Source organism: Marmota monax, unplaced genomic scaffold, assembly GCF_021218885.2.
Source record: "Marmota monax isolate L192 unplaced genomic scaffold, Marmota_monax_Labrador192_F-V1.1 WCK01_AAM20220418_F8-fsc00002, whole genome shotgun sequence".
NCBI lineage: Eukaryota > Metazoa > Chordata > Mammalia > Rodentia > Sciuridae > Marmota > Marmota monax.
The window spans coordinates 42,524,839-42,550,631 of NW_026693571.1; the positions used below are offsets into that span (position 1 = coordinate 42,524,839).

General features: G+C 40.9%; 1 protein-coding gene across 2 annotated transcripts in view; it reads left to right on the forward strand.

Moving 5' to 3' along the window:
* Positions 1 to 25,793, forward strand: part of Nr3c2 (nuclear receptor subfamily 3 group C member 2) — a 322,521-nt gene that overhangs the window by 266,641 nt on the left and 30,087 nt on the right. For both annotated transcript variants that reach the window (XM_058583936.1, XM_046458919.2), the window contains exons 7-8: positions 18,498 to 18,628; positions 24,909 to 25,066. In XM_058583936.1, the coding sequence (XP_058439919.1) occupies positions 18,498 to 18,628; positions 24,909 to 25,066 (289 nt within the window). The remainder of the gene's footprint in view (positions 1 to 18,497; positions 18,629 to 24,908; positions 25,067 to 25,793) is intronic.

A 25,793-nucleotide genomic window follows, 5' to 3' on the forward strand; every position in this document is an offset into this window, starting at 1 on the left:
CCTGATGGAGGAGGCTGACGGAAGTCTAGGGGGAAGTACAGACAGTCTGGGGAGGTTTTATAATCTGCAAACAAGAAATAATCATCCCAGCATATGTAGAGACAGAAGAGAGTCAGGGGCTGTCCCCTAAGTGAGGCATTTCCTTCTCTCCTTCCCCTAGTATTGCTTTCCCTTTATCTTAATGATAAGAATTAGTCAGTATAAAAAGTCACTTCTGGGCATTTCAGCAGAGGAAGGAACAGAGGAGGAATTTTAAAGAAATGGATAACTTGGCTGCAATGCTACCTCTGTGTTACTGCTCACATTAAGGAAAGTTCCTAAAATGAGTGTGCTAATTGGCCTCCCCTGAGAGCCTGGAAACGCTGAAGGGAGTGACTTTAAGACTAGCACCGTGGGTCAGCGCCCCAAATCACTTCTTGGCCTGTCTTTACCAGCCCCAAGCCCTGCCTCACTGGGCCCACCGTCGTCGGGAGAAGGGGCTCAGTGGCTGATTCAGTCCCTTCATTCAGTGTATATTGATTGAGCAATGTCAACATACCAAGCAAGTCCTGGGCCCTGGGAGTATGACAGTGAGAGAAAGGAAGTCCCCTCCTTGCTGGGGTCCATGCTGTAGTGGGCAGGGGGTAGGTGGGTAGGAGGGCTAGGAAAAGGAGGCAGCAACGTAGAGAGACCTGCCTGCAATGTTGCCGGAGATAGTAGTGCAGGGACATCCCGGGACCCCCCAAAAGTGGGGTTTATACGGGAGAGATGGGTTGGCATTCCTGCTGAGGGATTACTGGGGCACTTGGCAGCCACAGTGTCCTCCTTTGGGAGCTTTGACCAGGTCCTTGCTGCTCTCTGGTGCAGGAGGAGGGCTCTTTCCCACCTCTGTGTCAACTCAACATCCCTTATTCAGACAGACTGCGCCTGACCACCGATCCAGGGTAGACCTGTTTTCCCAGGCCCTCCCCTTTTATCCCAAGTGAGTTCTCTTCCTAGTGCCTGCACTGGGGGGCAGCACCGTGGCCCTCTGGCCTACCTTGGAATCCCCAGCACCTAGAATACCATCTGGCTTTAGTGCACAGTGAACTCAGTAATTTTAAAATGTTCTTTTTATACCACTTCCTGCTGACTTTCTGTATAAGCTCTGCTCCTGCCAAATTACCTTCTCATCCAAAGGACACTTCCTGTCCGATGACTTTCCTTACTGTTGAAGCATGATATCAAAAGTGGCTTTTTTTCTTTTCTGTGGGTGCTGGAGATTAAACCCAGGCTTGAACGTGCTGGGTAAATGCTTTACCAGTGAGATATACCCCCAGGCACAGTGTTTTTTTTTTATCCATCTTTTGATGGTTTTTGTATTCTATATATGTTTATCACTCTAGATACAGTATAAATTCTAAAGTACATAAAGCATATTTTTAAAAATTATGTCTAGAGTCTCACGGGACACTTTTTTGTATAGTTGTACCTCAGCAACTATTTTTGGTTTGTTAATGAGTACTTCCTCCAGCAGAAAAGTCAGAAGCTAGATTCCTGAGATGGATTTTCCTTATCATGCTTCTGGGGCTTAACACATGGACTTAAAGAAAAGGATTTATTTTCAAGTTTTCCTTCCAGAATACTGGTATCTCTTAATATTTCTCCTGTGATGTTTCTTGTAGTGTACTTGAGAAAATTTGTCAGGAGTTAATGAAGCTGGGTAATTGCCAGTATTGCATGAAATCAAGGCAAAACAAGTGTGAGACTGCAAATGGAATGAAACATCTATACTCTCTACAACTATGTTGAGATCCCACCGATTAGTAAGGACGCACTAAATACAGCCAGGCTGAACTCTGGCTAACTAGAGGGAGCTATTTTTCATTTTGAATAAAAGTCAAAAACAGGCTAAGGTCGTATGTGATTTGTACAGGGTATGGACATCTAATATATTAGCATATTGCTTTTTACTTCAGCTAATGGGCTCAAGGTCTTTGGTCTCTTCAGGCAAAGGAATTCTCCAATGTAAAAAAAAAAATCACTAGAGTAAATTTCTTTATTGAAAATCTGATCAAGATTGGTTTTTCTGCAGTGATTCTGTTGCAAGATTGGGGCAAGTGACAAGAAATGTGTCAGTCAAAACTAAGGAAGGCTCCAGGCTTGACATCTGTCACAGGGCATAAAGACGGTGGCTGGGATGGACCCACCTGGACTGCAAGAGGGAATGAGGCTGGAACGTGGCTGTTTCCTAAACTTGCATCATTAGACACTTCCAGAACCAAAACTGATTCACACCATCAGCCCTTTTCATCGCATCCCACATGGGAGATGATGTTGCTTTTACATTACCCCCAGCGTTTACCCATGAACCCCAGGCTACTGCAGCAGGCTTATTGGCAGGAGGGCTCTGGAGAGGCTGTTTAGTTTTCCTGAGGTCCTGCACTTGGTCTCTTCCTAAAGAAACAAATGAATAATGAAAGGGAAAAAGCAAACACAGAGAAAGGTTCAGGAATGAACCTAATGACCCAAGTGCCCCTTTGTGAAGCACACGTGGACACTTGGGTCATTAGCATTGCCCAGGTGGGTGCAGTACGCACAGCAGCAGCCCTGCCCCCCAACTTCTACCTCTGTGCCCCTCTACCTCGAGGTAGATGCCTCGTCCATAGAATCAGTGGAACTAGTGGTTTATAGACTCCTCGCTTCCTTTTTACTACAGATGTGAGCTCACGCTCCAATTCCCATGGAAACAGCAGGGCAGAAGTAAAAATCAAGTGATTGACAAGGATTTGGAGGACCCAACCCGTGCAGGACACTCGAGAGAAGAGCTGGGCTAAACGCCCTCTCCAGTGCACTGTTTTATTTAATCCTCCCAGCTCTGTGAAGTGGGGATTTCTTCCTCCTCCTCTTTGAAGCATGAGGAGGACAAGGTTCAGAGTTTTGAACCCAAGGGTCTCTCAGTCCAAAGCTTAGGATTTTTTAGCACCATGGAGGCTTCTACATTGATTGTGGGATTAGGTTTTTCGTAGGCAGTTAATCAGTAGTAGACTTTTGGAGCCTCCTAACGGTTTCAGATACTACATATATTTGGAACTCTTACTGACTGATCATATCGTCTCTCATTAAAGTTATCCTTTAAAATAGGTGAGAACCTGCCAGTATATAGACCATACCATGGGAAATGAAGTGTTCTTGGAAAGACTGGAACTTTGGTTCAAAGTTGAAATTATGTCTCCAAATCTGTTTTATTTCTTTTCTGATATCACAACAGTATTTAAGAGCTCGGTTATAGAAAACCTGAATGAAGCCTAATCCTTGCCTTTGTTATGAATGTGCTTGGTGATGTCACGTGACTGAGTTTATTGCTAAGCCTTCATTTCCCTTCTACAAAATGAGGATATTGGGCCACATCAGTTTGCAAACATATTATTCCCTTGGTACTCTTAAAATCCTTGACAATTCCAAACAGTTTGTGTGTTTGTACATTATGTCTATTGATATTTACTCATATTAGGAATTAAAACAAACATTTTGAAAGATAAGTTGATTTATAATTCATTTTAAAATAATAACAAACCCATTGCCTATTTTATAAGTAACATTAAATCACATAAATGTTTTTAGGAAAAACCAATTTTTTTTCAAAACCAAAATATTAGAAGAGTGACATTGTTTTGCCTTTTAGAAAAATCTCTTTAATCTGGCTTAAATTAAGACAGTTGTAGACTCTTATTTGCTTCTTACATTCAGTCTGTTTTGAGGAGTTGTTTTGGGCAAAACAAATGAAGAAAATTCAACCTCCCACAGATAAAGAGGGAAGGGTTTGGGGGTAGCCTGGAGTCCTCAGAACACACTCTGAGAACTGTTGAACAGATGATTTTTAAAACCCAACCCAGACTCTAATTCTGCTTCCCCTTTGGGGAACCCTCACTCAAGGTCTGGGTCTCTGTTTTCTCATTCAGAAAAGATCCAATAATCCACATTTCAAGCACCAGAGATTCAACACCAAATAGAACATAGTCCCTACTATGTGACATTGATTGTGCTTGACACTTTTGTGTGGCTCATCACATTTACAATCATATTTCAAGGCAGATGTTATTATCACTATTTTATAAATCATGCGGCTGCCTTCATCCAAGAGAGCTCCAGTAACTTACCCAGGATCACGTGGTCACTGAGATGGGGCTCTCCCAGGATTACTCTCAAAGCCTATTATGTTTTTGTTATATCATAGAAACTCCCTTTATCTGTAAAATAATGGAGATGGAAGAATATCAAAGGTCCCTTCCAACCCCCTGTGGTTCATGATTATAGAGATTTTCTTTACCAACATGAGGTTTAAAAAGGGTGAATTGCTTTATAAATTGATCATTCTAATCATTTCCTCTAATATGAGATTAAATCTCTTTATGATTATCACTTAACTAAAAAAAAAATATGAGCAGTGACTAGCATTTTCCCTGTCGATAGTAAATGTGGAGAATATCTACAGTATGCAAAATACCGTGGTGGCTGTCCTAAGGAATCCAAAGTGAATGATGCCCTTTCCATCTGCGAGAATCTCGAAGTGCGGGGTGGTGAATTATTGGACAAATAAGACATGGATGTATGGCTAGCAGAATAACAAGATGGAGAGACAAAGCGGTTGTTCTGGACTTCCTTGGTGAAGGAGAACTGCCCAGCAGCACTGTCTAGCCTGAAAGGCGTGAGAAGCCTGCCCAGGCAGGCAACGAGATGAGTGTGAAATCCAGAGTGGAGCCTGTCAAACCACAGCCCTGGGAAGCTGTGGCTCTGCCTTCCAGAACCCAGAGGGCTCTTCTCCTGCTTTCCTTTCTTCCCTGTTCTGTCCTCCCTGCCCCCTCCTTCCCTCCCTTCCTCCACTACTGACCTTTCTACCTCTTCCCCTTCTTATCTTTCCCCGTTCTCTTTCTCCCTCTATTGCTCTGCGGCCATTCCCTGTTACTGTCATAGATTAGGATGATACTGCCACATCTTACGTTTATAAATCAGAATGCTAGATCCCGTTGTCTTAACTTTTAAATTTAGTGTGCTTTATAGAATTTTCCAGAGGGAAGAGGATTCCAATATGATTTTTTTTTTTTTAATTCCAACGTGAACTTTTCTGCTCTCTCACCCCAACTGGAAAACTTTTTCGTCAAACTCCACTATTCTTGGTCTTGGTCGTGGTCTTAAAAATCATTGAAATTTATGTTCCACAAATTACTTGATAGAATGACATTACTCTATTTTCTCTCCCTGATTGATTGTCTTAGTGCATGTGTTCTTTTATAGCAAAATCCCCAGGACTGAGGAATTCGTCAACAATGCAACTGTATTATTTTGACTGAAAAATCCAACATCAGGGTGCCAGCAGGTGAGGGCTGCTCTCTGCTTCCAAGATGTAGCCTGTGGCCGCATCCTCCAGGAGGAAGAACACTGTCCTCACAGACATGGAAAGGCCAAACTTGTCCCCTCAAGCCTAATCCCATGACTCAGTCACCTCCTAGAAGCCCCACCTGTTAATACTATCACATTGGCAATTCGGTTTCAATATGTGAATTTACAGAGGACACCTTCTCTCTCCCCATCCCTCTCCTCTCTTGTGAGGTTGCCTAGAGAGCAGGTGCTTTGCTGGGGAAGGGGGTTCTGCCAGCTCAAGAATCACAGGGAATTAATGCTTCTAAGATCTTGACCATAACACTCAATGCTCCTAGGCATTGAACACAGAAACCCAACAAATCATCTGTCTGTTATTCAAAGGAAACTACAAGGCCACTGAGTGCTGATGAGCGGAGGGTCACAGAATTTCATAGTCAAGGCTAGGATCAGAACACGTCAGCTCTGTATTTCTCAACTGTCTTGACTGGTGATTTATACAAGTAAATAAAGAAAACAAATATTCAGGCTATATGTTGAATAAGCATTGTGTTCTTGCCATTCCATGTGCACGTTTGATGGAAATGGGGGCCGTGGCCTGATGGTGTTAGACTTGCTTCACCCAATAATGAATGATGCAGTTGTTCATCATGTCCTGAACAAAATCTGCTTTGTGACAGATGTTTGGAATCAGTAATAAGAAAGGACGCGTGGCTAATCTCAAATTAATTGCATTGAACATCATCTTTTTTCCCCCTTATTCAGAGAGACAAGCTTTTAGAATGATTCAAACCAAGGAAACTCCCTTTCATCCAGATTTTGATACCCCAAAATGTTTTTTTAAAGTCCAGTTTGATTAATGACTTTATATACTGGAACTTTGTTTTCCTTTGCAAAAGAAGTCTTTCAGGGTGGAAGAAGTCTGTGATCCTGTGGAGTGGGCACATTTGCTTTCTCCCTTCCATACCCCACCCCAGCACAACCCTACACTCACGTCACCTCTGCAAGTGTGAGCCACTCTTTGCCAACACCTTGGAGATACAACTGCACACCCAGGCCTTATCAGAGTAAATATCCTTCCTTATCCTATGCCAGGTTTGGGTTCTGGAATAATGTGATGTCTCCTCCAGAAAGAACTTGACTCCACAAATTTCTGACAGATTTTAATTTTGCAGTGGGAAAGAGTGATTTGCCGTCACCCTTTGCCTAAACATCAGTCTAGCAGTGTTTCTAAATCAGCAGTTAACTTTGTTTGCATTCTTAAAATTCAATAGTTACCATCAAGTAGGAATCCAACCTTTTTTAGGGCCTCTTTTTACAAGTAAAGAAACTATGGTCATTTCTTGAATTTAGATGGTGTTTTAAGTTTATGCCCAAATATATGAAGCAGTAATGGCTCACTGAAAATTGTCTTCTCTTTACCCTTCTGAGGTCTGCAAATCATGACATTCCCAGACATTTAGTGTTGAAGACTGCAGTCTAAAAATAAGAGACTTAATAATGAAAAAGAAATCTCTCACTGGAGTGTATTGTTCTTTTGGCTCCTTTCTGTGTGTGCAGTCATCTCTTGTTATCCAGAGGGGATTGGTTCTGGGACCCCCACGGACACCGAAATCTGCAGATGTTTTTAAGTCTTTTGTATAAAATGCTGCAGAATCTACACGTATGTCTGTGTGTCCTACCTTGTACCTTAAATCATCCCTAGATTACATATAGTACCTAAAGCAATGTAAATGTCATGTAAGTAGCTGTTTTACTGTATTGTTTCGGGAATAATGACAAGAAAAAAAGTCACTTCAGATGTAATTTTTGTTTTCTGAAAATTTCTGATCCGTGGTTGGTTGAGTCTGTGAGTGTGTAACCCACAGAGATGGAGGGCCAATTCTCATAGCCATTTCAGTAATAAGAATTAATATGGTTGGTATTTATTAAGTACCCATAGGTTCCAAGCATGCTGCTTGGGATTTTAACTTTAATATAGCAGTTAAGAGCTCAGACTCCAGGACCAAATGGCCTCAGTTCAAATCCTAGAATATAGTTTTCAGTGAGGTTTGACCTGCTTTCCAAACAATTTCTTGGAGTAAGTAAATCACTGTAGTCTAGTCGGGAACAAGAGCCAGCTTCTCTGTCAAGGACATGTCTAAACTTCCTTACCAAACCCTAGAATAAAAAAATTATAATTGGTTTAATAAATCTTAAACTGTCCAGTTAATTCCCACTTAGAATCCAAGAGGAATAGAGAGTCAATAGTATTTATGTATTTGCCTATACCAAAGGCCCCCCTGCCGTTACGGATAATAGAGAGTGAACTCCTTTGGAATCTTCTGCAGTTTGCTGTGTTCCTTACCTTACTATAGTGTGGATTCTCTGGTCCCATATTTCAGGGACAGATGCCTCACGTGATAAAATAAATTGTGTCCTGAAAAGTTGCTTAGAAGTCACCTTTTCAAATGTATTGTATTATTACTAGCCTGGGAAAATTCATAATTCAAAGACTACTAATTAATCTCTAGTCAATTAGAAATATTTTTGCAATGCTATTTCTCACAGATAACCCCCATTTAACTTTCTCTAAAATCTGAATTTTCACAAGGTTCTGTGGCTACCTGCTTTCTTTTTTTCTACCAAAAACACATATCCTGTACCCCAAAAGACATTGCTGACTCTACTGGGTATTTAAAATTCTGTATTACAAAGAAATGTTTTAGAAAATACTCTACATAATATTTATGATAAATTTTTTTTTCCCCTGGACTTCTAGGATGGTTAGTAGTAAATTGTGGCTTCTGCGTAACCACACTCCCTCTTCAGATTGTCCCAGGTTATTTTCATCTACGCGAGATCCATTGAAGTTGGTGTAAATTGTGATGCTGGCATCCGAGGGCAGTTCTATGAGGATGTCTTCCTTTTGGAGCATCAGTTGAGGCGACAGACAAAACATTGAACTCTTACTAGAATCAGACCACGTGAAGTTAATAGAGAAGAATTGAATGCCATGGAGACTTGGGGACACTAGTCTGTCAGAGACATTAGTCCAAGAGCACAATCCACAAAGCGTATTCCCAGGGGATTGCTGGACCTGCTGGCCGAGCTCTACCCTGGCTGTAAATTCATGATATAAATACTATAAAAATAAGCCAGCATCACAACCACAACCCAAGATGGCCCTCTGATAGCTCTGTCTTTTATTTTTTTAATCTGTTAAAGAAAAGTCTAGTAAGAACATTAAAAAAAAAAAAATTTGAAAACAGTAAACTGGAATGATTTGAATGCCCAAATTGAGGTCATTTTTATTCTAATTAAGGTTTGAAAGGGGGGAAAAAACCCTGTTTCTGCATGCTGTTTTTTTTAGGAAAATAACAAGCCTGAGACAGGGACCATCTGTTCCTCTGACCATGTAACAAGATGTTAGATTTATTCAGACATAATGATGTGGTGTGCCGTATCAGATGGAAGGTCTGGTCTTTCAGATATGCTCTGATCTCAGGTTATTAACTCTCTTGTAAGACTGACAGGATGGCTGCTTACATTATGAAAATGTAACGCACACATTCCTAGAGGCGATTTATTGAAATAAATAGCATGTTAGCAAACATGCTATTGACAGGCCTCCTCTCCAAGGGTCCAGAGACTTGAGGAAGCTCAACCCTCATTAAGCATTGCTTCATTTCATTTATATCTGCAAAGGAAAAAAATAACAGCTTAAAGTCTGTGAAATCCATTGAATTAACCAATTTCCTGTTCCTACTAGATATCTGTTTACCACTCAGGTAATTATGGGCCTATGTGCCTCATAAAAATGTTCACAGAAAGAGGGACACAGCACCAGGCATCATAGTGCACACCTGTAATCCCAGCAAATTGGGAGACTGAATCAGGAGGATCACAAGTTCAAGGCCAGCCTCAGCAACTTAGATCCTATCTCAAAAAATAAAAAGGACTTAGGATGTATTAAGTGGAAGAACACCCCAACTTCAATCCCCAGTACCATTAAAAAAAGGACATAGAACACAGTGATGAGAGTTGCTTAATGTTTAATCCAAGGGCTAGTTTCAAAGTCTTCTTTTTGTAGTTTCCTCCTGATGAAGTGATGTCTTTTGCACCAAAAGCCGTTCAGTTGATGAGTGACAGTTTAGTGCTGAATTGCTAAAGGATCTTCAGAACAAAACACCAGTGGACTTTCTGTAGACTCCATGGGTGGAAGAGATGGGAACCTCTTGTGCTTTGGCATTTATAAAATCAGCCAGTGTTAAAGGATCATGTTTATTAAATGTGAATTTGGGGAAAGAGAAAGGAGTAGTGAAGGTAATTCTGTTTTCTTGTCCCTTGGAGGACACCAGCCCTGCAACAGAAGGGTCTTTGAGGAACTCTTTCTCAGTGACCTTTTGAAATCATGGTTTTTTTAAAGAATTTCTCCCCTTCCTGCTTTCAAACAGCATTGAGTGCAGCTTAGAAATAAAAGCACAGATACAATAAGACTAAACATCTGTCAAGACACAAAAGGACAAAAGGGAAGTTATAAAAATTAGGAGAGAAGGCATATTTCAAATATTATAAGAGAAAGAAGAATGAAGTGCCTGAACCCTAAGTTACGTAATTAAACCCAAATTTGAGCTTCCTGGTCTCTATCAAAGTGTAGCAAGTAAGATCATGGGCTGCAGAGATTTTTTTTTTTTTAATTTTCAAAAGTTTTTTAGTAGTGATAAAGTATATAATAAAATTGACCTTCATAACCCTTTTGAAGAACACAGTTCAGTAGTATCAAGTATGATCACACGGTCTTGCAGCCCATTTCCAGAACTTATTCAAACCGGAGGGTTTGGAGACGGGAAGGACAGTAAAGGGCTAGATGCCATGTGCAATTGGCACATGCACTAATTCTCTTTTGGTGATGGACATTATTACATAAATGTATGATTACACTACCAGTGTGATTTACCATGTTCAGCCAGAGGAAGTAGAAGTTGTGCTCCATTTGTGTACAATGTGGTCAAATACATTCTACTATCATATATAACTGATTAGAACAAATTTAAAAACATTTTTTAAATAGAAAAAGAAAAAATATAGTAAAACTGCAGTTCTGTGCGTAATAATCAACAATTCCCCATTCCCACCTCTTGCCTCCCCAGTTCAGACTAACACAGAGCTCTTAAGTTCCATAGCTGGCAATGTTTTGTAGTCTGGGCTTATCAGTTCTCTACCTACTTGTATCGGAGTAGAACATGAACATGATTCTGGGGTTGCATTTATGAGGCAATGATTTCCCCATCAGCTGTTTGCAGATGGACCTCCAGATAGCAGAATGACTAAGCTTTTTGATTGGTTTTTATTTTAGTAATGTAAGCCAGCACCTGAATTCCAAAACAGGAGTGTTCTGTTGGTCAGTAAGTTCAGTGATTGCTCTCATAATGTAAAATAGGGCAACGCTGTTGACATCTAATGAAGGCTATCTCGCATGAGTTGTGTAAATACAAAAGGTATTCAGATGGTTTAGATACCAAGTTAAAAGCAGGCAACTAGGATACAAATCATTTAATCAGGAATGTTCTGCCCACTCTGAATGTAAAGGGCCTTTTTCCAATTCCTGCTATTCTTATGTGAACAAGCTCTATTTCTAACATTGTCTAACTTCTGAGCCTCTCAGAAGCAAGGGGGGAAAATGTTTTTGTTAACTCTGAGTATATACTTTTAGTCCAAGAGGAATCAAATTTGGAGAAGTTATTTTAATTTAATAGTTTAAAACTATTTCCAAATGACCATATGATTTTATTTAGTGAAGTGGACGTTCTGAGATAGGACCAGATGAAGTTGTAGCTACAAATGTATTTGGTTTCCTAGTTTGAGAAAATTTCAAGTTTACCAAACTGTTGAAATATTTCTTTAAAAATATGTTAAAGCTGTTGTTTTTCATCGATTTTAACCTAAGCTCCTTAAAATTGGAGCTGGGTCCATGTGCCCACTCTGGTGTTTGTATTTATTTACAAATTAGAGTTTATTCTGTTCCCACAGATGGGAAGATGTTTAGAAATAGATGATACATGCAAGAATATTAGCACCTATGGTCCAGCAGGAAAGAGGAGGAACTGTCTGTTACTCAGCTTTGAAGGCCACCTTAACACTCTCTTGCCACCTTTATTTATTAAGTCCACTGTTCAAGGTTAACTTTGGTCATGCATTTACTTTTGTTTTTCAGAAGCCTTGTATGAATTTGTTTCTCATTTCCAAAGTAGCCAAGTATATTTTCACAGTATTCTGTTCCAAATGAGGTAAAATTATGAAATGAATAAAAGCACACAGCAGAGTATTTCTGCAAAGTAATATTGCAACATTAATACAAGTACCAGGCCGAAAAGATCATCCTTGCTTCAGCTTCTTTGAATGTACATTTCTGTACATTTAATCTAATTGTGCAAAAATGATGTGATGTAAAATGTGTTTTCAAAATGGCCTATATTCTTGAAATTTCAAACTGTATTACATACTCAGTACTCCTCGTTTAAAGAGCTTAATTTCATGCAATTGGGAACAGCAATGGAATTTGAAAACATGAGCTCTAACCATATAATAGAGAGTTCAGGATAAACAAATGAGTGAATATAATAGCAAAACCTTTGTGGGACTGAACATCTCTTTATAGTTGGATGACTGGAGCAAAGATCAGAAAGCTGGCCAGACACTGTGGTGCATGCCTACAATCCTAGCGGCTCAGGAGGCTGAAGCAGGAGGATCACAAGTTCAAATTCGGCCTCAGCAAAAGCAACGCACTAAGCAACTCAGTAAGATACTGTCTCTAAACAAAATACAAAATAGGGCTTGGGGTGTGGCTCAATCCCTAGTACCAAAAAAAAAAGGCAGAAAACTATTACTTGGGCCAGCAGCATGGAGAGGTCTTGAAGTAAAATACCTGGGATTTGGATACTGGCTTCCTCAGGTGTAAAATTCCCCATCATGAACATGAGGACCCCTCCTCATAGTCGTTGTGAGAATCAGCAAGGGGAAATACAGCTCCTGTGTATGTAGGCAAGACATAAATGACAGCTTCAAAGATTGGGAGGTGACTTGGATTCGGGCTATAAGTCAACAAAGAGTTAAAAGAGATGCTGTTCTTAGTAAAGTAGCACAAAGTGCTTTCTTTAGGTGTTTTTTCACACTTGAACGGTCTAATCTGTTTTCAGGTAGAATCTGAGTCTATCTCTTACCTTTAATCTGGTTGAATGTTTTGTGCACACACTTCGGTAGCACACACTTGAATAAGGAGGTGTTTAGTTCTCCTGTTCGGCATTAGGCAAGGCACTTCCACCTCTCAACATTTGCCTTATCTCTGGCTTTTGCCTTGCTTCATCTTCCTATATATAGAAATAATAATAATAAAATATTATTTTCATGAAAGTCATTTTAAGAATTTGATGCTTTCTTGGCTCATTTCTCATTGGTCCCTCAAGATGATTTTAATTCTCTCCAGTATGCTTTTTCTTAAAAGAAAATGGTAGCATTCATGCAATACTTTGTAAGAACTTCCAGTAGTGGGTTCCTATATCCCTGCAAGATTAGAATTAGTAGTAGTATTCCCATTTTACATAGGATAAAATCTTGGGAGTTACACCATCACAGGGCCAGCAAGCCAGTGTGTGGAGAGCTGATGGTCAGTATATCAGTAGGCCCTGCTGTGGTAAAGCCAAGGATACCTTTTCTGCCTCTGACCTGAGGCAGGTTAAGAAATCAAATGCATATGAGTGCAGTGTCAGATGCATGATGTGCTATGCCCCAGGGGCATCCTAATTCTGCATTATCTCCATTGAAAAGTCTGTTTCTCTCTCTCAGAAACTTTTGGGGAACTTCACAAATGCTGTATCTAATTTCCGGGCCAGTTGGTAATCTTATCCTCTGTAAACACCAGTATTATCTTGCTTAATTTTTGCCATCATATGCAAATTTTCATTTTTTCAGTTCATTGTCTTCTTATCTGTGCTTTTTCCTCTTTCGCATTCATTCATGAAATACTTTTAGAGCAAAAATTGACACTTAGGGCTTGTCTGTCCTATACTTTTGGACATTTAACATAGTTGGACATAGATCCTGCCTTTAGGAAGCTTGTCATTAGCAGTCAGAATGATGGAACTAAACTGAGCCATTTTTTTCCCCGTCTCAAAACACATAGAAGTTTTGCTTTGAGAATAAAAGTCTTAGGTACATGACCAGCTTTGGAAAAAAAAAAAGTGCAAGAACAGGGAATTCATAGCCAGCATGGTTTAACATAGAACTGAGGCTGTAGTTGGCCTGCACACTGTAGTATGCAGATATGTGCTTTCCTGTCGGGCATTATAACACAAACAGGAAATCAGAGCAAGGGCTTACGTTCTGCAAATTTTGGACCTCAAACTGGGCCTCTTGCATGAACTCGGGGCTCTGCAGAGATTTCAGTGTCTACTAACAAGGACAGTAAAACTCAACCCATCAGCCAGCCCAGGGACATGGCAGGAAGCTGAAAGAAATAAGAAACAAGCCTGTACCACATCAAGTGTGACGTCTAAATTTAAACTACAGGAGTCTTACAAAAGCCTTTCAGCTGATAAATTAGCATCAAGACTGGGCCAGAACAAGTGAAATGCTCGTCTCCTCCACAAGCCCCATTACCCATGGGGTTTACCCAGGAGACAATATATGCCCAAAGAATGCACCTTAGACATGCATATTTGCATTCCCAAAACATGAATTAAAAAAATCTGAAAGGCACTATAAAATAAAATATGTTTAAAATATCTAGAGATGTGGAGGACATATAATAACCATAAGAAAGAAGACTCCTGTGGAAAATAACAAAAAAGAAAAAGAAAAAAAAAACTCGAGAAAGAACTAAATAGAGCATTACTAAGTTCTTTGACATGAACAATATTTCCATTCATTAAAATATCATAGACATAAAACTGTGGATTAGACCTAAAGAAAAAAGTTTGATTGGAAAATCACCTAGAAAGCAGAACAGAGATCTAAGTAGATAGGAAAGATGAAAGAGAGGTCCATGTGGCAGACAGAGCGAGAAGGTCCAGCACAACGGTAGCTAAGAGATGTCAGAAAGGAAGGGTGACAAGAATGGGATAAGGGTGACATCTGAAGAAGCAATGGCGAGGATATTTCAGAACAGAAAAGAAAAAAAATCTAATAAAAAATTAGTCTGCCTCTAAGTACATCATTACAAAACTGTAGGCATCAGATAAATAAAGGGGGTGGGGCTACCAAGGAGAAAATTCAGGTGACCTATGGGAGATGGATTAACTGGAAACTTCCAAAACCACAGTTAAGGCCCAGGTGTAGCAGAATATTCTCCTCAAAGTACTTGAGGAAGATTACCTGCTGAGCTTTTAAAACTGTCTTGTAAGAATCAAGGTGAAATAAAGACATCTTCAGATAAATTAAGACTTAAAAACTTGAACTTCCTTCAGCAACTAACTACTGCTAAAAGAATTACTAAAATGTATTCCTTAATAAGTCAGAAATCGAACCCAGAAGTAAGGAATAAGGCATAAGAAGTGACACAGGTCAAAAATTGTAGAACCAGCCTAAATGCCCTTCAATCGATGAATGGATAGAAAAAAATGTGGTATATGTACACAATGGAATATTACTCAGCAATAAAAGAGAATAAATCATGGCATTTGCAGGTAAATGGATGGAGTTAGAGAAGATAATGCTAAGTGAAGTTAGCCAATCCCCCAAAAAACAAATGCCAAATGTTTTCTTTGATATAAGGAGGCTGATTCATAGTGGGATAGGGAGCAGGAGCATGGGAGAAATAGACGCACTATGTAGGGCAGAGGAGAGGGAGGGGAAGGGAGAGGGCATGGGGTAATTAATGATGGTGGAATGTGATGATCATTATTATCCAAAGTACATGGAAGAGGACGTGAATTGGTGTGAGTATACTATGTATACAACCAGAGATATGAAAAATTGAGCTCTATACATGTACTAAGAATTACAATGCATATATAAACAAAATATATGTATGTGAAAAGATTAAAAAGAAAGAAACACTTTGATAAGTGTCAGTAAACAGGGCATGTCCAGGTGGAAGAGGGACAAGCCAATTTCAGTGGTGGTTTGAAAACCAGTTGAACTGTAAGTGCTTGGAGAAGAGCCTGTGGAAGAAGGGAAGCAGTTGAGCAGGAATGAAGCATTCTCAGTGGTTTCTGATGGGAAAGCTAATGACTAGCTTTAGATTCTTAACTTTAGATTTTAAGCAAATTCTCACTTTAGGAATAATCATTTTGGGGTGTGAAATTAGAATATATACCTTCCAAATCTAGTATAGGGGTAAGGAGGGTGGGTTCAAAAGCTGGATCAATCCCAATAAAAGTACAAAAAGAGAAGCGAAGAGGAATGGGGAGAATGTTAAAATGGCAGGAAACGTCATAACAATAATCATGATCAACGAAAACAGATTAAACTGGGCTATTAAAAGTGAGAGACTCTAAAACTAAAAATATTTTTTAAAAAAGCAAAAGACTCAGATTTTTTTTTTAAATTCAGCTTTTTACTATTTAGAAGACACACATGGGAAGTTTAAAACTAAGGGATTAAAAAATGATGCAGGAGATATTAGACAAGTTTTAGAGAAAGAATGGAGAGAGGGAGGAAGACATTAAGATCAGACAAAAAAATTAATATTTTTTTAGTAGTTGATAGACCTTTATTTTATTTATTTACATATGGTTCTGAGAATCGAAGCCAGTGCTTCACTCACACCAGGCTAGTACACTACGGCTGAGCCACCCACAACCACAGCCCCCAGACAAAATTTTTAAGGAAAAAAAGACTAAAACCAGGAGCTAGGCATGGTAGCCCACACCTGAGGTCCCGGCTCTTTGGGAGGTTGGGGCAGGAGTGTGGATTGAGCCCAGAGATTCTGGACCAGCCTGGGCTACTTAGGGAGACTCTTAAAAAAAAATTAAAAAATAAAAAACAAAGATGGTGTTACCTAGATAGAAGGGGGAATAAAACTTAAAATTAAATGAGTACAGATATGAAGAAACATCACCAAAGAAGAAACCTAAATGGTCAGTAAACATTAGGGAAAAAAATGTTGAACCTACTAGTGACAATGGAAATGAAATCAAAGCAACCATGGGTCACCCTTTCAACCCCTTCGCCCATCAGACGCATTGGATGATGGCAAGCATTGTGAGAAGGGGAATAAAGGACCCCCCCCCCCAGGGCCTTCCTAGTGGGAAGGGGAGCAGCAGATGTGCACAGAACACAACCCACCTTCGTTTTCTGGCTCTGTCCTATGTACGCACATGAGGATATTCCTTGGATATTACTTGTAACAGCCACAAGGAGGAAGGAGCTCGAGTGTCCCTCTATAGTGGAATGAATATGTAAGCTGTGATACATTCAGACAAAGCTTAAGGCAACTAAAATGAATTAAGGGTTACCTGGATCAAATAGATACACCTCAAAATTACACATTCAATAAAAATAAGTCACAGAAGGATGTGTGTGTCTAACGTCACATTTCCATAAAACACTGTATTCTAAGCTGCTTTTATGGACACATGCATGTGTAGTGAAATGTGCATATCTGAGAAGAGAAGATAATTTCCCCCAACTGGTTGGTTCCCTTCTTGAATGAGAAAAGGATGGGCAAGATCAGGGAGGAAGACCAAGTGGGCTGAGCTCAACTCGGCCATGTTGAATTTTTAAAACTCTGAAGCAAATATGGGAACAATATTAGCATTTGTTCACATGGTTAATTCGGGGTGGTAGATCTGTGGGCTTCTGTAGGTGTGTGGGAGTGGGGATATATTCTTAATTTAAAAACAGTTTCTAAACCAGGCGTGGTGGCATGTGCCTATAATCCCAGCGGCTTGGGAGACTGAGATAGGAGCATCGTAAGTTCAAAGCCAGCCTCAGCAACAGCGAGGCACTAAGCAACTCAGTGAGACCCTGTCTCTAAATAAAATACAAAATAGGGCTGGGGATGTGGCTCAGTGGCCTAGTGCCCCTGAGCTTAACCCCTGATATTGGGGGGGGGGGGAACACAGTTTCTTCTGGCTTGAGAGGAAAGAAATATGATAATGATCCAAAGCGAAATGTGTTGTGCTCTATTATGGGTTTCTTCTAAGTGGCATTCAGTGTTGAGTTGCAAGAGATTCCTGCCACTCTAGGGGAGCCCAGGACGCAAGCTGAAAGAGCTACCGCAGTGCTGCTTCCCTGCAGACAGCTCTCGGGCATCCTGCTCAAGCACCAGCTGCCCTGGCCTTGACTTTTTCCATTTCTTTGACCTGCCAAGTCCCCTTCCATGGTTCCCAAGAGTCTCCTCTTCATTTTCACAATCTTTTCCTTGTGAACCAGTAATTAGCCCAGGGCCTTCCAATAGGTTTTACTCTGAAGGAAAACATCTAAAAGACAAAGTAATGTTCTACTTACTTCTCAAGGAAAGAGAAGGGTGGCTTCTGTGGTCATGTGATGGGTGTTTTATGAAAACATTCAGATGGTGGGGGGAGGGGACCGGTGGACTGCATGTGGGACAGCGTTTGTCTACATGGTGCCAAACTCCACGTAGCACTTTCTCTATCACAGTGAGTCTTCCTGGGGCTCTCACCTTTTTATATTCTGTTTGATTTCTATTGTCAAACATGCTACTACAAATAGTTAATGAACATATTCCATGACCCCAGTAAGGAAATCGTCCCCATCCTCGGTTCGTAGTCTCTAGCCCGGTTCTGTACACAAGTGCTGTGGACTCACGGTGAGTGCTTTGTGCCTGGGGCCAAAAAGGAACACGAGTCTAAGGTCCTCGCTCCCCATCACAGCAGTTTCTCTGCTTTCTGGATGATCTATCTCACTATAACACAAACCATCATCAGTTAGTGTTATTCTGAACATAAAGTAAAGTCCTGGAACACTCTGGATCCTGTTGTCTTCCATGCTTTTCACATCCTCACCAGGTGCTAGGAAGTGGAACAGCAGCATCAGTCTAGACGCCATTGCCCAGTTCCTCTGAAAGGCATCTATGTGTCTTTAAAGTACACATCAGCGCCATGCTGAAGCCAAAAGGAAATTTCTGACTCGGGTCTCTTAGTAAGCTGCTGCAGCCACCAGTCTGGGTCTCCTAATGCACCTTGTGTCCTCAGACATTTGCTGCTTTTTCTTTGCAGAGAGAAGATGCATCAGTCTGCCATGTATGAACTGTGCCAGGGGATGCACCAGATCAGCCTTCAGTTCGTGCGCCTGCAGCTTACCTTTGAAGAATACACCATAATGAAAGTTTTGCTGCTACTAAGCACAGGTATAGCGATGTCCACCCTGGCACTTTTTCTACATTGTCAGATCATCTTCCCTGTAGCCGAGTAGTCCACCTATAGTATTCATATAGTTGGTACCAATACTGATGATGATGTTGAAGAGATGTGTGGAGGGCTTTGGCCTTGGATGAACTAAGTTACTGTTGGGTATGAACCTGTGTACACATGAAAGAACATACCACTATTTCATTCACTCGGCCACTAAATATTTATTAAGTGTCCATTGTGTGTGTGGTAGGATTGGGCAATTTGGGAAACACAGGAATGAATGACACAACTGTCTGTCTCTACCCTCAGGAAGCTTACCTGTAAGACGCATCTAAAGATAACTCTAACACACTGTGGCAAATGGTGATGTCCTGTGGTAGAGAAAAGGGGCAGGGAAGCTCTGGGTTTCAGGGAGACAGGGCACTAAGAAAAGGAAAGAGCCTATTAAACTTTGGTGAAAGTTATGGATCTTGGAGGACTTTGTAAGGTTTATAGATTGGGTATGAACCACATGATATTGTTATCAGACAGTGGGAGTGTGGACATGGGACAGGTACTATATGAGCAATGGTACTAGTTTCAGGGGAGGAAGGTTTCCTTGCCTCTTAATTTTTAAATTTTTCTTTTACATACATATGCATTCGTTTAATTTTTCAAGTTACATCAGATTATGTTGGGGTGGGGGGTACTAGGAATAAGGTTGGGAAGGGGATTGGACCAGATCATCCGGTGCCTGTTGAGGAAATCCAGATTGCATCAGGCAAAAGTAATGCAATACCGAAGGCTCCTGAGCAGCAGGGCAGCAGGATCAAAGCTTCATGGCTTCATGAAGATGTAGCTAGTGATAGAATGGATTAAAGGGGAAGGGGAGGCAAAGACAGGCAGAGAACTTAGCCTGACTGGAAGATCAGGGACCTGATGGGAGGCTGTGGCCACCTAGGCCTGCCTTGATTGGTCGTATGATGGACAAGAACAAGTGCATTCAGGAAACAGGGCAGAGTTGGCCTTGGCGGCTGATGAAAAGGGGGAGTGAAAGTGGTGTCGGTCAGAAGTGACACACACATCGCTTCTCGGCCTTTTGGCTAAGATCAAGTGCAGAAGTGACACACAAGTTTAGTCACAGCAAAATGACCACTGTGACAGTAAAGCCACTCATAGAAATACATGTTAGGACTTGGAGAAGATTTTGTAGAATGTAAAACAAGTTCTGTTTTTTGATGGGTTAGTTTATTGATGTCAATTCTGTATCCTGATAGAGATGGCCGGAAGATGGGGAAAATTGGGGACTGGAACTTAGAAGACAAATTTGAAATATAAATCATGCTCATAAAAAATCATAGTTGAAACTCAAAAGTTTCATGGGGCTGGCCATGGCATAAAGAAAAGGAAAGAGCCTATTAAGCTTTGGTAGAAGTTATGGCAGTGTCTGAAGGGACAGAGACAGACTGTCACAGAGGTCGGCTACTGGGACGATACAGAACTGGACGCCAGGAGCCAGCCGAGCATTCCCAGAAGGGGTATGACTAACTGTGTGGCTTGCACAGAGAAAACTGAGAACGTCTCGAGAGGCTATGGGAGTTGACCATCAGGCCTCAGACAGGTGCCAGGTGGCCAGCGACTTGCAGATTGACAGGAAGCTTTTTTAGGCTTCTGGAACCAAGTAGGAGAAGAGAAAGTCGATAGCATGAGGTGGCAGGGCAGACGGGGGGACAGGATTAGCCTTGGCGAGGACATGGGGCACTTATTCCTCAGACAATGACACAAGGGCTTTACAAACAGAAGGGAAAGAATTTGAGGAAGTTCACATGAGACCAGGGCGAGGCCCAGGGGACAGTATGGAGAGGACCGCTCTGAGCCAAGTGCTGTTGCCTCTGAGGTAACAGAAATGTCCTGGGTGTCAGCAAGGGCGCCGCTGTGAGTGTCATGGCCTTCAGAGGAGAGGGCATCGAGTGTGAAGAGAAGAGACCGTCCAGTTCATGCAGTTCACAGCCGGGGCGCCAGGGACTTGGAGAGGGACAGTCTTCTGCAGAGTCCTCTGGAAGAAATAGGCCCAGGCAGCCTGATGGAATGGGTCAGAGGGTGCGTTATTTCTAGCAGAGAAAGACGAGGTCTGTGGGAGCGGGAGCCAGGCCAGGGCGTGGTGAGGGGTGCAGGGGCAACTGGGTAACGAGCAGGCCTCTCTGCGTCCAGCACCTGACTCTGTCCAGGGTGTCTCCACGTGGTCTCAATGCAGTGCTTGCAGTAGCTCTGGGACATTGACAGCCCTGAAGTAAGATAGACAGGGGCGGAAATGTAGAAAGGAGACACAAAGGAAGGACAAGGAAATACAAATTTAATTCAGAAGTTCTATAGACTTTCCCAGCCAGTCTCTCTCCCAGGCCCCTCACTCCAACATTTCTTGGGTAATCTGTAATTCCACCTGTTCACTGTCCGTCAGCCCACCAATAAAGAGATAAAGCCAAGAGAGACGATGACGTTTTGAGAAACCTATCATTTAGGGGACCTTCGAACTCATCTACTGATCAGATCATGGAGACCACATCAGCCTGATCACCATAAACATTTCACGATCATCAGACTGATGGCATCTTCCCATGCCCACCCCTCACCAAGTTTCTTTTCAAAAGGACCCCAAAAACACATCTCTCTCTCTCAAGATGGCCCACATTCTCCCTTGAATGTGTCTTTCTTTCTTTCATAAATAAAGCTCTGTGCCTTTACTGACAGGTGTGATATTTTCCCATCACATATGTCATGGACCCCAGCTTCTCCTGAGTTGAGCTTCCCCTCTCTTCCTAGGAACTCCTTGGGACCCTCTTGCAGGGATACCTCTTCTCCCATGACAGCCCCATTCTAAAACTGGCAAACTAGAGGCAGCTGAGTGTCCTGTGTGGATTAGAAGTCAGACCCTGGGTTTGGGGCGTCATATCTGGTGGTGTTGTCCCTACCCTCCCAGGAGCCAGGAGCTCAGGCTGATTGATTGATTGATGGCTGAGGTGCAGGGAAGAGCATGGATCAGAAGGAATCAGAGTGCCACCGCAGAGGGGCAAACCCATGGCCGTGGCAGGGAGGGAGCCAGCAGTTCACAGCTGTGTTTTGTTTGGCCAACACAGGTTTTTGGGGTTGCTTTTGGCCTTTTGTTTTGTTTTCGTTGAATGTGATGGCCCTGGGCAGGGCATGTTTTCTCCAGTTAGCCGCAGGCCCCACCATTCCTCATTAATTGCACCCAGCCCCGTCTCCTGCAGCCTTGGCCTGTGCAACCCCCTGTCTGCAGGGTCAACGGAGCAGAATCAGGCTTTCTGTCACCATGCCGTCTCCATTAGGATTTCTCCCATTCCTAATTGATCCTTTCTGGAGCACACTTGGGAAAAATAATCTTTAAATTCAGTGAAAGTGATTTCACTCCAATTTCCAAGCTCTCTTTATTAGTCATTCCTGATAAGGGGGAAAATATATATATTTGTATGTATGTATAGATACATACATACATACCTATACAAACACACACATATATACATACACACATATGTGTATGATAGAATGTAAGTGAAGTAGTATTTTCTGAAAATGCCCGTGCTACTAATTCTTTGTAAAATTTGACTACTCAGTCTTAATTGGTTTCTTATCCTTTTACGTCCATTTAGTTTTGTAGCCTCTAATAGATTCTGATATCATTTTGAGGCTACCTGAATTAATTTCAGAGCTCCCAAGTAACTCAGTATTTTCAAGTCTGGCTTTGTTTTAGATGCAGTAAAAGCAAAATGAAAAGGCAGGAGACATAAGAAGTTCATGAATCACACAGAACTGCTGGCTTTAGTAAGCTCATTTTGCCAGTCTGTGACAGAAGGCACCAACATCATTCTAACTGAGGAATGTTAAATTGTACACCTCAAGTCCAGCATATCAAGGAAGGGTTTTCTATTATTATTACTTTTTAGAAATGACATCAAAAGAATCTCAAACTCTTTATGCTTGCAAAGGAAAGCCGACCAACTTGTCCCTCAGTTGTCTTTGCTCTTCTCCAGGCTGTAGGTTCTGGAGATTTTCCAGCAGCCCCGCTGCATTTAATAAGCAAATTCAGAAACTCTGGGCAGACCTCCAAAATATGAGGTTTTGCTTAAGTTCCCTTTATTTGTTGGTTTGTTTCAACTTCTAAAAAATCTGGCTGGGAAATTGGTACAATATATTTCAGTTACAGCAGTGAGATGTAAGTGATAATATTTGAAGAGATATAATTTTGAGACTTTCTGATAACACAGCTATCAGAAATATATTTAATCTTAGCTGACTATCAAAGAATGCTAAAACAGAGTAGGGAAATTTATTTATTTTAATGGTAGATAATTTTTAATGTATAGGGTTTCATCCATATAAAGATCCATATTAAAAAATTAAAGGCTTGCTTTATATGATTTTATAACTTAAAGATGTTAATCTGCATGGGCAGCAAAGGCTGTTATTTGCAAAGTTTCCATTACTTTTAGAAAGTTTTTAGTTAAAATTTTGGCAGAAGTGGATCTATAGCTTTACCATTAACTTCCTGGTTGTTACCCTACTGCTTCATGGTTGTTTTATTATACTTGTAAAACAAGATTTTAATTTCAAGAAAGGAAAACCTATGTGTTACATAACGGATGGCATTAACTCTTTATGTGAAAGTCTGATTTTTAAAACCACAGCTATTACTTCAGCAGCCTCAGGAATTTGTATCATTGCTATTAGGGGGTGATTTTCTCCCCCTACAAAAATAGATATAAATAAATTTCAAATCAAAAGCCTCAACAATGAAACTCAAGGAGATTATTAACATAATAGCAGAAGTTAATTTGCAAGATAATTCATATCTTTATTTAGGAGAGCAGGGTTTATTTGGAAACAGTATGCCTGGCTTCCAGGGTCCCATGCAATATTCAGAAACTGTCCTTTGCCATTCTAAAGTGCTGATGACCAGAGGAAATTATTTATTCCAGTTATGAAAAATTAGCAAATATGTAATTAGGAAATGAAAGTAAAAGCAGTTCCAAAACTCAGGATATTAATATCACAAGATGAATTTTCCTTAGGTCTTCATCTCCTAAAAATCCTCTAGGTGATCTTATTTTTCAGAGTTAAAGCATAAACATGACCGTCGGGTTGGCCATCGTGAAAAGCAAACATGTAAGCAGGTTGTCAGAGGAGACACCTTTAACTAAAACTCTGCCTGACATCTCCTCCTCTTCCCTTATACCCTTTCTCCATAAAGTACCTTGATCTGGGCCCTGGAAAGAGCAGGACATGGGGCACTTGACATGCGTGAAGTCCTGTATCCCTAAGTCTTGTTTTGGGAAAGGGGGAAGAGAGTGCTGGAAACTGAACCCAGGGCCTTGCGAGAACCAGGTACTACCACTGAGCCCCATTCCTGGCCCCCATATAATCCTTCTAAGTGAACTTCATTTTGTTTCAATATAAAACCTAGCCGCTATGTAAAAGGAAAGAAGAAATCATAATCCTTAATTTTCTACCTCACCAAAGACAAAAGTGATCATGGTGTTAGTCTCTAAAAGTTTCAAATCTTGTCTTGAGTGTAGAGCCCTTATTGGTGTTGCATCACAAACCAGGACACAGACCCAGTGCAAGGTCACATGACAGAGCCTCCATGGTCAGGTGGTCCTGGAGCAAAGAATGCAGAAAGTGTCTGTGGTATGCAGCATCCTTCCCTTGGTAGAAGGCCAGTTTCTGAGAATATCTGATATTTGAACTTGAATATAAAGATGTTGCTTTCTAATGCCAGCCAGATTATGTGGGCGTTGGTTCTTCCAGTTGTGAAAAATAAAAATATGTTTTCCTGCCTCTGAGGCATTGGCAAGTTAACATTCATAGAGCACTTGATGACCAGCCACGTAGTGTTACGGTTAAGAAACAGGCAATGAAAACAGACAGACCTCAGTCTACAGTATCCTACTCCACCATTTATTTATTATACTGCTGGTCCAGTTTTCTCATCCACAGAATGAAAATAACATAATGGTTATATCCTAATGTCGGTGTCAGAATTAAGTGAGCAAAGTAATAATGCATACCTGGTACATAAAAATTTTTCTTCTTTTGTGTAGGTATATGTGGAAGTGTTTACTGGTAGGTAACTACCATATTTATTCATTAATTTCAAATAATTGGGATTTTGTATCCAACCTTGTAATCAGTATGTGAGCTTAAAATATTCAAGGCCATTTATCAGCTAAGATGCTAAAGCTGTTTTCATCCTGGCAATTTATATGTCTGTATTCCTTAACACAGTTCCAAAGGATGGCCTCAAAAGCCAGGCTGCATTTGAAGAAATGAGGGCAAATTACATCAAAGAACTGAGGAAGATGGTAACTAAGTGTCCCAACAACTCTGGGCAGAGCTGGCAGAGGTTCTACCAACTGACCAAACTTCTAGACTCCATGCATGACGTAAGTACAGCCCTCAGTTTCTCTTCAGTGAAGGACACACACATACACACACACGCGTGCGCGGTACAAATCTAGACAGCTGAGTGTTCAGGGCTTTCAGATGAATGAGGGTAAAGTGTTCAGAGAGAGGCAGCAAGAGTTAAAATCTGGTTAAGGAAATTTTTCTTTGCATAATCTTTGGAAGAAGCCCCATTTATAACAAAGGATATGGCTCTGTGCCCTGGACCAGGGAAGGTCCTCAGATCTGCTACAGGTGTCAGATTGAGTTTCACATTTTTTGCTTGCAATTTAGGAAATGTTTGGTTAACAAAAATGTTTGCCTTACGTTGCATAAATAGTGTCCATCTTCTTCTATAACTGTTAATCTAATAACCCAATCTTCCAAAAACATTATTAATGGTACGGGGCCAGTGTGGATCCTCTCAATCTTTGCCAAATTTTGAATCCTATATTCATTATTCTTCCTTGTATATAAATACAGAAAATAGATGATGAGGTCGTTTCGGATTTAATCAATTAAAGATGTAGTTGGGGTGTGTGTTAGCACTTTCTATAGAATATTGGTTTGGATAACTTGCTTTGTGTGGCGTTGAAAAATATGCTTTTGTTTCACTTTACAAGCAGCTTTTCTAACTCTGGCTTAAAGAACGTTGGTATGCAGTCATGCTAAAATAGTTCTGCATATTTGTAAAATTTCCATACTTTCTTTTAGAAAAATTATTGTCCA